The sequence below is a fragment of the Nothobranchius furzeri genome, chromosome 10, assembly GCF_043380555.1.
Source record: "Nothobranchius furzeri strain GRZ-AD chromosome 10, NfurGRZ-RIMD1, whole genome shotgun sequence".
NCBI lineage: Eukaryota > Metazoa > Chordata > Actinopteri > Cyprinodontiformes > Nothobranchiidae > Nothobranchius > Nothobranchius furzeri.
This window is the reverse complement of record NC_091750.1, coordinates 63,752,262-63,766,486: the sequence shown is the minus strand read 5'-3', so window position 1 is coordinate 63,766,486 and position 14,225 is coordinate 63,752,262. Positions and strand designations below refer to the sequence as shown.

The following is a 14,225-nucleotide window of genomic DNA, read 5'->3' as shown; positions in this document are numbered from 1 at the left end:
CGTTGCATTCTCCCTCAACCAAAAGTCCTCGCGTCATGCATTTCAGCTAAAATGCTAATGTTATCTTACCTTGCACTGGCTGTAGAGACGTGGGTGATGGTCACTCAGATGTGCCATTAGATTCGAAGTGTTGCTGCCTTCTGCAGACACTTGTTTCCTGCACGTTCTGCAAACGGGATAGCAGTCTTCTATTAACTGTCCCTCAGCATTTTTCAGAAATCCAAAATATGCCCATACTTCCGATTTAGTCTTCTTTGAGGGCTGATGGATGTCCTGGGCGCTGCCGTCTCCTCCTTCGGCCGTTATTTCAGCTTCAAAGTTTTGGTGCCGTTGCAAACTAAAAAGTGCGTGTGCGCGCCGCGGGAACTTCAGCTGAAGCGACGGTGGCTGGTAAGGGTCACCGCGCCGAAACCGCGGCCACGGTAAACCCACCGAGATAATTTAGTTTATTAAAAACTGCACGGTTATTTTTATTGTCAACTTTTTTACCGGGGTTTACCGCTATACCGGTTACCGTGACAACCCTAATCACCACACACATGAATTGTCTTAAAACAGGTCACATAAATGGGATTTACTTGGGTTTAGTAAATTGAGACAGGACAACACGTAATTCTGATGACACCAAACACATGGAACTATATGAGACCACACGTTACAGGTTGTTTCTTTTTTTTTTTTTGTCTTTTGAGCACTCACTTGATACCCTGTAGAAATGGAAATGTTGAATTTACTTAAAGCGACAGCAAATAGTTTCCTGCTTCTCTGTCCTACTGGTTGAAAGTGGAATTAACCACCGTAAGCAACCCCGCTGTAGCGCTAACAACAAGCTAACGCTAACATGAGCTAACTGATGCTAAAATAAGCCACAAAGTGAAAAGATCCACACTGGTGAACAAAAAATATTATTACTTACAATTTTAGTAACAACAAAGCCAGGTCACCATCAGTCTTTTTTTGTTTTGTTTTGTTTTTTGCCTCCTTTAGTTCTTTCAAACTAGCGTAGGTCACGCCGATGTTCACTCTGGTTTTAGCTCTTTGCTTTGCCTCCAAAGACAATACTCTCTGACTTTTTCTTCTGGGCTTCACCACGATGTGAACAGAAAAAGCAAAACTCTTTTATTTTTTTATGGTCGGCAAACTGAAAAAGCTAACTGCTAACCTTATTACTAGCCAGTGTAAACAACTAATAGCCATTAAGCAAGTTGAGAGCTCCCCCTAGGGCACCTACCAACCCACAAAACTGTTAGGTGCCGATTTCTGGTCAGCAACAGCTGCCGATTGCGGTACGATCTGAAGTTAGTAAAGTTATACCTACACCTGGGTCTTCCTAGGTTTAGTGGAACCATTTGATATAACTTGGTTAAGTGAATTCAACATTTCATCTCTTGTGTTTCTTCGCAGACTGTACAGATGAGGGACCAAGCTTCTCTCTAGAATAAAAAAATAAGAATAAAAAATATAGAAATACTATTTAAAATAAATCCATGAAATTAAAACAATTTTCTTATTTTAAGATGAGTTTTTTTGTTTTTGGCAAAAGCTATTCACAAATGTTGGCCTATTAACTCTTGACAGCTGGTGCAGATCTAGTTATTGCTGGGACTTTGAGCCCAGTATCTGCTGCTTTCACTTGTCCTCGCACTCTGCCAGAGAACCACCTACAGTAAATCCTCACTGATATTAAAACTGAGAGGCAGGAATGAGATGTTTATGATGAAACAGGTGATATTTTATTTTTTTTTACAGATTAGAAATAATGTATACAGCTCTCTGAATTCATAGAGAAATTTTATATGAAATGTAAGTTCATACTAATTGAAAATGTAATGTTTTATTAGGTCTGACTGGTCTGACTTGAGATTTTTACTCAGATTTCAGCTCAAAGTCCTGAAGTGAATATTTCAATTTAGCTTTAACTGTCAGGAGATGTTCACGTGGAGCCACCTTCTGTTGAGTTGAACGAACTGCATACATTTTATAAACTGTTTAAAATAAATAAAACTCCACATAAAGGGTTTCTTCTTTAGAGTTATAAATATCGTGCATAAAAACAAAAATCAGGGCAGGCACTCAAGATAAACTGGAGCTTAAACTCACCCAAGTGCTCTCTCCAACTTAAAAAAAACAGTTTTGAACAAGTTTAAATTTTTAAAGCTTGGGTAATTTTACTTTTCTTTGCAAGGGTGGTTGTTCTATTTTTTCACAACTTAGCTAAGATTTTAGGAGTACAGTGGGAGATTTAGAGGAAAGTATTAAAATTAATGAATAAAACACTTTGGGTTTACTTGGACAGTTTATGTTCAACCACTAGAGGGCGTCAGATGTGTGCTGCTGTTGCCTTTAAACATCTACTTTAGTAGTTTTAATGTTAAATTAAAACTTCTAAAGTGGGGTTCTGTGAAAGACAGAAAACGAAGAATGTGTATCTAACCTGAAATTATAAATTAAGATAAAATTGTAAACAACATCCAAATAAAATAAATGTGTGGCGAACGTTTTTAGCCAATTGTTTTTCCTTTCTTTTTTGATTTTGTATATTTATGTATATCACCTGTTATTGAAGTGGGTGTATTTTACCAATGTTGTTAGAATAATTTTATTATACTGAAGGAAAAAAACTATCAGTTAAAGAAAACATCTAGAGTAGCACAGACAAGGCCTTAATGGGACTAATAAGCTAACTGCTTGTCTGAGCTATAGAGCAGATCTGTTGCCTTAAATCAGCTCGAATCATAGAAACATAATGGCAGTTTGTGTTATTTCTGCATTACTGTAAATTTTGCAATAATTCCAGCATAAAGACCTTTGAATTTTTAACAGGAAGTCTTGCATGCTAAAAAGGAAGTGGTACAGCTAACTATGCAGTTAATTTCCACGGAAGATATTCCTGTATTTCAATATAAATCACCCTGAAATACAACATTTAGAATCTCTTAGAGGATACATTTTATGGACGAGAGTAATCCTCTCTGGTTTTGGCTCTTTCTTGACTAGTCTTTAGCTCATGAATCAACCAGAGCTAATTTGTTCAATGTTGAAGTAGTTAATGTAACAGATCTGAGCCGATGTTCTGATATCCACACTGCTAGATAGATTTAAAAAAAAAAAAAAGATAACTAAATCAGGCTGTTTCTTGTTAATAACAAAATTTTCATTTCAAATTGAAAACATTTAAAAATTACCAAAATTATTTACAGGATTGACATCAAACGATTACAGAAATCACATAAAAAGTTGCAATGTTGTGTTGATTTCACAAAAATTACAAGTAAAAAAAAACACGATTGATTCCAATTCTGCTGAAAATGTACCAATTAAGCTGTAAGCACATAGAAATCATTTTGCCATAATTAACCTGAAGACAAAAGATTATAAATCTGAAACAATATGTCACTGAGTTTTGCATAAGTTAACCCTTGGAAGTGGCTTGGACAAAGTTGTTCAAGATTACGAGGATCTGCTACAGACAAAATCATGATTTTTTTTGTCTGTGCTTCTATGTACCACATGAGTAAATGTGTTTTCTAATAAACACTGCAGATGCACCAAACCTTTTCCAAAAAGCACTACACTCTAAGAAATAAAATGCTGATTTTATTCAACAAAGTTATGTCAACTGGATTCAACAAATAAATTGCTTAAATGTAAACAATAATATACATTTTTAAACTTTATGTATGGTTAAGTATTAATATTAATGAATATTAAATGTATGGTTTAGCGGAACCAGTTGACATAACTTGGTTGAGTGAAATTCAACATTTAATTTCTTACAGTGTGCTTTAGAAAAGGTCCTTCATAAGATGGAATGATGACATGTGAGGTCCAGCCGATGCTCTGAGAGGTTTGCGTTCTTAAAACAGTTGTGTCACTGTGGTAATCTGAGTCATGGAGGCCACAATGACAACTAGAAAAGACGAAAGTCCCATCAAGGGTAAACAAGTGGTTGAGTGTGGTGGTTTTGATGCGAACTGAGTTGATGGTTTGAGAAGAAATGTTCCTTTCTGCACCTGAGAGTTCTCCTGTGTCAAACAGAATACAAAGCTTGAGGTATTTTCTTATACAAATATAAGGAACAATTCTGCTGAATTAAATTATCACTCAGTGTAAGGCATGCACCCAATGAATATCTTGTTTATCTGGTGTAAAAGGCCATTTGCATTGTTAGAAACAGTTTCTGGACATTTGTTTCAAAAGATTTAAAGGGGGTGTATTATCCTTTTGTGCTGCTATGTGGGTCTCGACTGCCTCTATAAACACTCCAACAAAGCAAAACCCATCCATTTGTTTTCTATCAGTGTTTGATTTTAGGAATAATTCACCTAAAATGCGACATTTGAAAAAGGCCCCATTTGTGATGTCACAAACAGGGAAATTATGATAGCATCGCCTCACGTGTGCAAAAGAGAGCTGCTGCTGCTGGAGGAGCAGCGGCTTTACTTTGAGCCCCTCCCGAGTATCAGAGCTTCTCGGCTTATAGCAGCCTGAACAGAAATAGGTGGGCGTGGCCATCTCTAGCATGTTTTCTTAAAGTGACAGAGCCCTGAAACGACTCATTCTGGAAGGTACTGAAAATGTCAAGAACAAAAACTGCTGTTTTCCCTGTATGTGGGAGGGATTTAGAGCAAAGTACTTCATTAACACATCTTGTATAGATCATAGGACTATTATAACTTAACAAAATAAATCATAATATGTCCCCTTTAACAAAAGCATGTTCACCATCTTTATTCCAGCATCTGTTTTGAGATAAAAAAAAAAAAGATGGCAGGTCAAAATAATCTTATTAAAATATTTGCTGTTCACAGTAAATTCGCTGTAAACATTTATATATGAGCTCTTATTGTATCCTGTGCTCATGTCAAAATAAATGCTCTTATATACAGAATAACAAAGAGTACAGTACAGTTTAATATCTCCTCGGGCAGCGTGATTTAGTTGTGTGTCTACAGTGAATGCTGGACTCTGATTGTGTCTCGGTTCAAACGGGACAGATTGTCCTCAGGGGCCACAAACTGTCTTCCCCCAGAAGACGCCATGACAGATATTTGGGGACGAAGTGGTGGCCCGTACTGTGACAGAAGTGAGTCAATGTGAGGGAAGAAGGAGGACAGAGGGCAGTCTGAGGTGGTGTACGAGGCTAACGCCTGCAGCTGGTCTGGCTGTAGATCTGCTTCTCTGCAGACCCTCTGACACAAAGTGTTGACAGTGTGACACGTTTTCATCTTCATCTGATTCAGCTGGTTCTGCTCCATGAGCAGCTTCTCCCTCTCAGATTTCTAAAACACATCAGCGTGATTAGTGCAGGCATCTCTTAAAAATAAAACACGGACAAACACTTTTCTGAAAAGCTCACCAGCTTGTGGATCTCATACTGCAGATTGTAAATGCAGTCCAGTTTTCTCTTGCGGCAGCGCTGAGCCGCCAGGCGGTTCTTGCTGCGCCGCCTCATGTCGTGGACGAAATCCAGCTGCTCTCGAGTGAAGGTTTGCTGCTTCAGCAGCTGCTGGAAGTCGTTCCGGCTCAGGCTGACGATCCACTCCATGGGGTACGGCAACTGCACCTGAGGGCGTCCCAACAGGAAATGCAGCTTATGCAAACAGAATTCATGGCCGAGGATGCATAGATCAAGATGCATCCTCAGCCAACCTTGGTGTGTTTCTGTGGTCAAATAATGAGGTCTTACAATTGTGTAACTGTTGGTGCTTCAAATGTGAAGAGAAAAATGGGATTTCTTGCCCTAAAATAGCCAAAAATCACAACAAAAGTGTTTTATTTATTAACTTATCAGGTCACTTACGAGTGAAAGCTGTTTCTCCATGCTGTACAAATGACGAGAATTGTGAAATGAATATGAAATCCAGGCAGTTACATTTTCCCCGAGCTGCTAATTATTAACTTTATAAACCAGGTGCGATGGAAGTGCAGGAACGGGAAACGCCCTCTCGCCATTTTATTGAAGCACGAGCCTAACAGGCTGAGTAGGTAAATAAAACGAACGCCTCACATAAGAAATGCTGTCTGCACTACCCTCCCCTTTTTTCTGTGCTTTCACACTAATCCTAAAGGAGCACTTACACCTGAGATCTCTGCAGCTGCGGTTTGACCTGCAGTCCCTGCAACAAGCTGAGCTGTGAATTTGCACGGAGTTGGACTCTGAACCATTATGAGCGGAACACACACATATGTCATCTCTGTGGTGTGAATTATTAACTTGGAAGCATAGCAGATCTCCTTCTGAATGCAGATGTGTGATAAAAATGTCTGAATGGAACATTGTGAGGTAACGGGGCGATTTATCCACTCACCTGCAGGGCTCTCTCCCTTGCAGCGAAGTCGCAGTCTCCTTCCGTCTCCGTCTCCGAGTCTCCGTCCTCCCCCGAGTTCATGGATGAAACACCGGACTGAGAAGCCACCTCGCACTCGGACATCTCAGACAGCGAGCAGCTCGCCGGGTGCAGCTCCAGTAGAAAGGGGCAGCTGTTTTTAGTGTTGGGAGATGGGCTCTGCGCCCATTCCTGAACGTTTGGCTGAGAAGTCCCTGTCCTTGATCCCAGACTCGCTGGGGGAAGACCAGCCACTTCCTTCTCCTTGCTCAGGAAGGTTGATCTTTCCACGCTGCCTGTTTGTCCTCCGTCCTGGCAGACATAATACAGACTTGTCCCCTCCGCTTCAGGCATGTTTTGATGAAGAGAGCCTGGCTCTGCCGCTACAGGGTTCAGCATTTCCTGGTTTTCTGTGATGTTGGCGGCAATCTCCTCACGCTGCACCAACCTACAGACTGCACTGAGCTCATTCAGGGCAATCAAAGGGCAAGGGGGCAGTGAACACTCTGGGTTCTCTTCAGGTGTTGGGCTTGAGCCTGGTGAGACTAGCTTGGCATTAGAAGTGTCTAAAGGCTTCATGCCAGACAAATGGTCCATCTTGTCCTTAAAGGTGTCCTCTGCCACCTTTTCATTCTGTTTTCGTTCTTCTTCAAGCGAATCGTTCTTAACAGGATCAAGTCCCCGAGTTGCTTCGTGTATTTCACTGCTTGGGAGCTCTTTAGCTCCCCCGTTTATCTCTTCATTGGAGGCAGTTTTGCTTTTAAGGAGTGGACTGCTAGAGCACTGAAAGCAGGAGAGGGAGCAGGCATCCCTGATCCTCGACTTTGTTGGAATTTTCTCACCATTTTCCTTCTCGCAAGCAAGCTGGAACTTGCGGTACTTTGGACACTTTAGGACAGCGACGTCCATGTCTTCAACAGGTGGCCCAGCAGGGACCGCGCCACTCACACTTCCTGTTTTCTTCTTTACTGATTTGCCACGCTCCCAAGCCGCGTCCCGCTGAGATGATGAGTCAGCAACTGGTTTTGCCTCTTTGTCACCCAAGACGTCAGAGTCTGTGCCTCCATTTTCCTTAGTAAATCGCCTCTTGCAGGCCTTCTTACAACACTTCCTCACAAAAGCGGGAGGGCTCTTGTTACTGGAAAAGAGCTTTGGGAGCAGGAAATCAAAACACGCCTCGTCTAGGTCTTTGAAACCTAGAAGGGAGGCTGCGCTTTGTATCTCCAAAACATCTTCTTTCCCAAAGTGGAGTTTAGATGTGTAAGCAAACTTCAGCAAGGGCTCGAAGCCAGCACTTGTCACCTGTTACAGATAAGAAACAAAGCGCACAAGCACATTTTAGTCCTAAAGTTCTGCTCTAAATACACTGTAAGAAAATTAATGTTGAATTAACTTAAACACGTTGTAGTGTGTTACACAAAAACGCTCATTGAGTTTAATTTTAGGGTGTTGAGGGTGTCGTATGAAGCAGAGAGAAGCAGACACACAAGTATCTGGATACTACACTGTAAGAAATAAAATGTTGAATTTACTCAACCAAGTCATGCCAAGCTGCTCCACTAAACCTAGTTAAAGAGTAATATGCATGAGCCCTTCCTACAAGACACACCATGCCGGCAAACCGACGTAATATTACCGCAACGGTACGTCTATAAATGCACCACGCCGGCATGGCGTTGTGCGAATTTTGCGGCATTCTTTCCACCTCGCTTGGTAGTAATATTGCTGTAATGGACTGTCGTATGCGCGCTAGCGCAACAGAGGCAGGTGTCATGATGACGTGGGGAGATATTGCTGAGCTCTGGCTGGCAAATGTATTGAAAATGAAAGTAAACACAGGCGGTAAGGTTTGCTTTCTGAACAAAATCAGCTGAGATGACAAACTGGAGCGCCGCAGCGCTCCGTGAGCCTCTCTGTTAGAGCTGAAGCTCAGATCACCAGAGACCGCACAGGGACTGATGGGGACAGACACCTTTTAGAGCTGCTTGTTAAAAAACGTAACGTTCACAGATTCAATCGCAATAAAAAGCAAGTCATGTCCGAGATAAACGGAAGTCTGCGGCAGCGCAGAGACCGCCCCATACCCCCTTTATGCCACCATCACCTAATCTTTTATAAAATTGCCACGATTGCGCCACATTACCGCCACAGTCGGATCTTACAAACGGCCTTTATCCTCCCCAGGGAGCCGCGGCAAATCCCGTTTTGCAAACGCTATGGTCCTGTAAAAACGGCTATTGTTATATGTTGTTATTTTAAAAGTGACTTGCTCTTTAAATTTAGGTTGACAACTTGGTTAAGTAAATTCAACATACCTGTTGGTATGAATGAAGTACAGATGTGTTGTCTTTACTGGTTTATAATGTCTGAATAATGTCAAATCAATATAAAACAATAAAAACATAATAAGCTATTTGGATTTTTAAAAAGAAACGCAATGTTTATAATATCGTCCAAGAAACAATTAAAAATTCTGTGTGTGTGTGTGTGTGTGTGTGTGTGTGTGTGTGTGTGTGTGTGTGTGTGTGTGTGTGTGTGTGTGTGTGTGTGTGTGTGTGTTTCCTGGTTGTCCGCTCTAACCTTAGATGGTTCCAAACGTGTGTTTGCAAAGCAAGCATACCATGAGTCATTGACGTATAAATAAAACCACCTCAGTTGGCCCTGGCCACTGAGGAAATGGGTCTTTTTATTGAATTTTCTCACTTCTTTTTCCAACCGACATGCGGTTGTGAAGAATCAGAGCTCGTGTGCAACTACTTTCTGTTTCAAGAGACGACGTTTCACCTCGTCTGGCAGGGTGAGGACCGCTCCGTGCTGCACCGGGGAAGAGATCCTTTGGGCGAAGTAGTCACTACAGGAAGCAAGCACCGAGCGGTGAGCCCTGAAACTCTGACCCTCCACCAACACCGTAACATCACACAACAAGTCCCGGCAGCGCTGCTCGTCCAGCCACTGCAGCACATGAGAAGAATGCACCGTGGACTCAAAGGTAAACACAGACGACCTCGGGGTAGCCATCTGAAACATCTGTGTGTACACAAATCAACACGTTCACACCCCCCTGCCACAAATGTACTCAAAAAGATTTCAACATTACTGTTAAAGAGAAACTGCCTACCTCAAAAAGCCGACTTTTGAGTCTCCTTCAGTGCTGAGGAAAGATTTAGCTGCCGTGTTGACATGGATAATGTTAAATGGAATGTCGTCCAACCGGGCCGTTTCTCAGAAAAGCCTTATCTCAGCTCGCCCGCAAACTCAAAACTGAGCTTGACTCAGTCATAAGGCCTGCTAGTGAGTATCTGAGAGGGGAGGGTGGCATTCACAAAGAGGGAGAGAGAGAGAGTGTGTGTGTGTGTGTGTGTGTTGTAACAACAACCATGGGTGTAACAAAGCAGCGCTGACTCATGCGCTCCTACTGATAAAGGATGAACAAGCAGTTTTCCCCCATCCCGTCCAATCCCACCCTTGGATCTGTCTGGTGAGCTAACAGGCTTTTCCCAGAAAATCCCTCGGACAAAACGCTCCCCAGACACATTCAAAGAGATTATAGTGAAAGCAGGGAGTTTAAAGTGTGTTTGTTTAAGCGTTTCGTCTTAAAAATAGATTTTAACACATCACACCTAAGTTAAGTGGAACCAGTTGAGATAACTTTGTTAAGTGAATTCAAACTGAAGATTTTATTTCTTACGTTGAATTAAAGAAGAAAAGGGAAGTTTTGTTGTTATTAATGAGGTTAATATTCTCAGAAGAGGTTTGTTTTGTCAGCTCAAGTTTCTTTTATCAGCTAGCAAATCAACCTACCCCGCTTGAGTTGGTTGAGAAATGTTTTGCAGGTACCTAAATTTATTTAAAGTTATTTATTTTATTTTTTTTAATAATTTTATGACCTTTAAGGAGGGAGACGGGCCACACGCATCCCTTAGCGTAAGGCAAATGTTTCATTAATACAACTATAGCCTTTTAAACTCAGTCATGACAAAACAAAGAGTGTCACATGAGGTGGAAAAAGAAGGAAGCTGGTTAAACTGGCCAATCAGGTGACTGTTTTGTAATTCCAGGGTGAGCTAATTTTGTCATGAAAGGGAAAAAAAAATCGGTCTATTTCCTTTTTCTCTGTAATGCCAACGGTGAGGACACGACACAACAAAACAGTGTTGACTTAGAGAATTGAAACTAAGGAAGTGACACTGGTTTTACATCAAAACGTCTTTTATTATCAGACCAGGACAATACGCAGCCATTTTTGACTTGTTGTATACTTCCCTATCTACAGTTAAACACCAGAAAACCATCAAAGTATTAATAATAATGTACAACTCTTATGTGTTGCAGCAGAGACTGTAAAACAGATCATTCATCAAACATAATTTGTTATTGTTCATCTTGAATAGTTCCAGATATTTCACTCTATTTAAACACTTGTCTGTGAGGAGGAAGAAGGGGCTTAAATCTTCTTAAAATACATCTTTTGGACCATATCACACCACCTTTGGTTCCCTCAGATAAACAGCGAAACATGACCTGAGAAGATCAGATCACGAGCACTGACCGAGCATGACTACAGTTAGGCAGTAACAATCAGGAAGCAAGGTTACAAACACAGCAGCACCCAGAACTGTGTCACTGCTCGCTAGGATCAGCTTAACTACCTCACAGTGATGATGGGTACGTCTGTGCTTCCAGCGAATGACTAATGAAGAACACACACAACTTCTTTCTCTGTAATTAGCTGATTCATGCAGCCGATTCCTGTGTTTCTGGTTGTTTGGGCTCGGTGTCAGCTGGAAGTCTGGTGGTTATTGGATCTAGGGGAGGGCGGGGGTAAAAAAAGGTCATGAGGAGTCCTGCCTCGTTTGATTGGTCGGGCAGAGCCTCTCCAACTGCTGAGTGCGCTCCCTGTGGACCATCACCAAAGTGTGGTTCTCCTCTGTTAGGCGTCGGAACTCCTCCTCTAGACGGGCGATTTCCACTGCAACCTTTTCATCCTCCACCAGCTCCGCCAGCAATTTACGCCTAAATAAACAAAGCGATTTTAGCAAACAGCCTTGCCTTTTTATGCTTAGAAAAAAAATCTACTTGCTTTATTTCCTTCAATGTTTGTCTTAGAAAAATTAAGTGCAGCTGATTATTCTCTGTGACAAAATGGAATTTGATCATTTAGTTTAACGTACACCAGATGAGATCTGTCTTCTAGCTAACCAGTAGTGGCTGGTTAGGGTTAGGCAACACGCAGAGGAAAGGAGATTGGGCACCATTTAGCATGCTAGCTAGCTGTTTCCTGCTGCAGGGACATTGTCAGTGATGCTGATTGGCCAAAAACTTCTCCATGTCTCCCTAGCAACCAAAGTGATTGACTGTTAGCCTGCAGTTCAGGTGTGCTTTTTCCAATGCCCCAGGAGTGATATTACTGGATGTTTCTCAATGCCAAGGAACCTCGCCTTGATGCCTTGGTCCTGCCCTGGCTACCTGGGAGATACACCGTTAGGAACCGACAAGGCGTGTTACAATGTTTGCATGCTACCGAGGCATCTGTTCCCTGTTTGTTAGCTGTTTAGCTAGCTGAGCAAGGATACATGGGAGGTGTCTTGTAGCCTGGCCTTGGTCAAAGATTTCCCAGAATATACAGCACAGTATTTTCTCAAGGTTGGCGAATCAGGAGCCAGCAACAGCTACTTCAGGGACAAATTTCCAGTTGACATGTAAGTAGCTAATTGTAGCTATGGGGCTGATAACTAAAATGTTTTTATTTAGATACAAAGCAGTTATCTACGGTTGGTTAATTGCTTAGCAGTTGCAGATTTGGTGGCTAACAGGTAGTAACTTGCTTAATATATACACAATTCAAAAAGTAAAAGGCTCGACCAAACAAGACATCACCTCGTTAGGCCAGGCGCCTTGTTATTGAGAAACACCCTCTGAGTCTGTTGCAGGAAATTCATTGTTTAATGGTGCGATTCACTTGTTTAATCAATACATTTGCGGGTGTCTCTAGTATTAATTAATGCCTTGTAAGTCATACTCTGGGGAAACAAAGCTCTGGTGCACCATTTTCAGGAACTAGAAGTGAGCCACATCAGAGTTGAGCATCAGATGACAGGATTTGAAGTCTTATTTCCCGATGTTTGGACTTCTCACCTCTTATTGGCTAACACAATGTGACTCTACAGTTGACTCTCTTTGCTCTGCAATGTTGATGTTGTTTTCTCCATAAATTACATAAGTCTGGAGGAGCTTCTACCATGCGGTGGAGTTGCTAACGCTAACATTTATCTTTTACTAGCCAAGATGTTCTCTGCTGTTTCCTGGATGCTAAACCAACAACAGCCTTCCCTGTCGTGAGTCAAGATGGACGAGTCAATGAACATTAAATGACAGTGTGACTTAGATCTGTCAGGGTTTTCTAATTCTAGAGTTTCACCATCTATTTTCTATCAGAAGCTAATGCAGGAGATAGGTGTAGGAGACTATTTTAATCTTCAGCCTGCATAAAAAACTTGGAGTGACCAATTATAATAGGAAATGTTTTTCCAGTGAACCACACCTTTAATGAGACAGCTTTAATGAAGGCGGAGGCCTATCGCCCCCTATTGACGAGCCGCCACACGTGTGAACAATATTTCACCAAATGCAAATGTAAAAACCACCCTCATTTGTGGCTATTCTTTATCTTTGGGGTTTATCTCAAAAACATCCAGATTAACTAAAATACCCTATAGTGTTGCTTTAGGTGGAATTTGACCTCCTGTGGCAGTCAGCCTTTGGACTCATGTTTTTGCAAACATGTGCACATGTGTCATGTGCATGGTTTTGTGTCTCAAATAATGTTTGTGTATTATTATAGCTGGTAGAACAGCAGCATAAGGAAATAATGTGTTTATGTTGCAAAATATAACCAGCATGCAGTATTTTTATGAATACCGTAGTTTATTTTCCTGTTTTGATGCACAATGGCTGCTATCAGTTGCTTTTCTATTGAGATTGTTGGGGCGACGGTGGCACAGGAGTTAAGTGTTCGTCCCGTAATCGGAAGGTTGCAGGTTCGAGCCCCGCTCAGTCTGTCGCTGTCGTTGTGTCCTTGGGCAAGACACTTAACCCACGTTGCCTGCTGGTGGTGGTCGGAGGGACCGGTGGCGCCAGTGCTCGGCAGCCTCGCCTCTGTCAGTGCACCCCAGGGCAGCTGTGGCTACATCGTAGCTCATCCCCACCAGTGTGTGAATGTGTGTGGGAATGGGTGAATGACTGATTGTGTTGTAAAGCGCCTTGGGGGGTTTCAAGAACTCTAGAAGGTGCTATATCAAATACAGGCCATTTACCATTTACTAGAACTTCAAATCTAGCAGGTGAACATGTACTTTTAAAAGTAAATGCATGAATTTAGTTAAATTTAAAGGCTGGTGATTTAGCTTTTAGACTGATTCTAATGATCTGACACGTGGTTTAATTGTTATGAGGCTGATTATAGTTGTAATTAAAACCCTCCTTGTTGAATCACTAACTTTGCATTGCTGGAGGAATGCAGTGATAGTTTCGTGCCAAGGTTTTTTTTTTGTTTCTGCTATTGAAAGCAAGCTGGAACATGCACAGCTGTGCATGAGGGTGTCTGAGTAATGCAGATTTTCCTCACAGACAATGAAGGCATGAGCTACTTTTAATAGAAGCCATCCAGACACACAATGTGCTTATAAACGTTTTATATAAATTATACATGATGCATTATTTAGCTGTTAAAAAGGGAGTTCTTTAATTTGTCACATTGACAGTTAAAAAGGACACATCTAGAATGATTTTAGCCAACCTGACAGGCTAACACACACACTATAAGGTTCTGGTTTGAAGGTCACGCAGTCCAGCTTAATGTTGGTGAGCTTTGGTTTAAATCCTTCACGGTGTCTAAGT

At 41.6% G+C, this 14,225-nt stretch overlaps 2 protein-coding genes across 3 annotated transcripts in view; both read right to left on the bottom strand.

Moving 5' to 3' along the window:
* Nucleotides 1–3,127: 3,127 nt before the first annotated feature.
* bach1b (BTB and CNC homology 1, basic leucine zipper transcription factor 1 b) lies at nucleotides 3,128–9,774 on the bottom strand. Its single transcript, XM_015961666.3, has 5 exons — nucleotides 9,448–9,774; nucleotides 9,114–9,356; nucleotides 6,312–7,631; nucleotides 5,360–5,566; nucleotides 3,128–5,282 (listed from the first exon to the last, which is right to left on the bottom strand). Exons 2-5 carry the CDS (start codon nucleotides 9,354–9,356, stop codon nucleotides 4,950–4,952), a joined length of 2,103 nt encoding a protein of 700 aa, XP_015817152.3. The 5' UTR covers nucleotides 9,448–9,774; the 3' UTR covers nucleotides 3,128–4,949.
* A 746-nt stretch (nucleotides 9,775–10,520) lies between these two features.
* Nucleotides 10,521–14,225, bottom strand: part of map3k7cl (map3k7 C-terminal like) — a 13,164-nt gene continuing 9,459 nt past the window's right edge. For both annotated transcript variants that reach the window (XM_015961665.3, XM_070555902.1), the window contains one exon: nucleotides 10,521–11,342. In XM_015961665.3, the coding sequence (XP_015817151.1) occupies nucleotides 11,162–11,342 (181 nt within the window). In that variant the 3' untranslated portion in view covers nucleotides 10,521–11,161. The remainder of the gene's footprint in view (nucleotides 11,343–14,225) is intronic.

What these genes read in the sequence shown, in the direction of transcription:
- bach1b (XM_015961666.3), bottom strand. Translation starts at nt 9,356, where the DNA reads ATGTTTCAGATGGCTACCCCGAGGTCGTCTGTGTTTACCTTTGAGTCC. An exon ending in TCCTCACCCTGCCAGACGAG is followed by an intron (nt 7,632 to 9,113) that starts GTGAAACGTCGT and finishes TATCTGTAACAG; the next exon opens with GTGACAAGTGCTGGCTTCGA. An exon ending in CAAGGGAGAGAGCCCTGCAG is followed by an intron (nt 5,567 to 6,311) that starts GTGAGTGGATAA and finishes GGACGCCCTCAG; the next exon opens with GTGCAGTTGCCGTACCCCAT.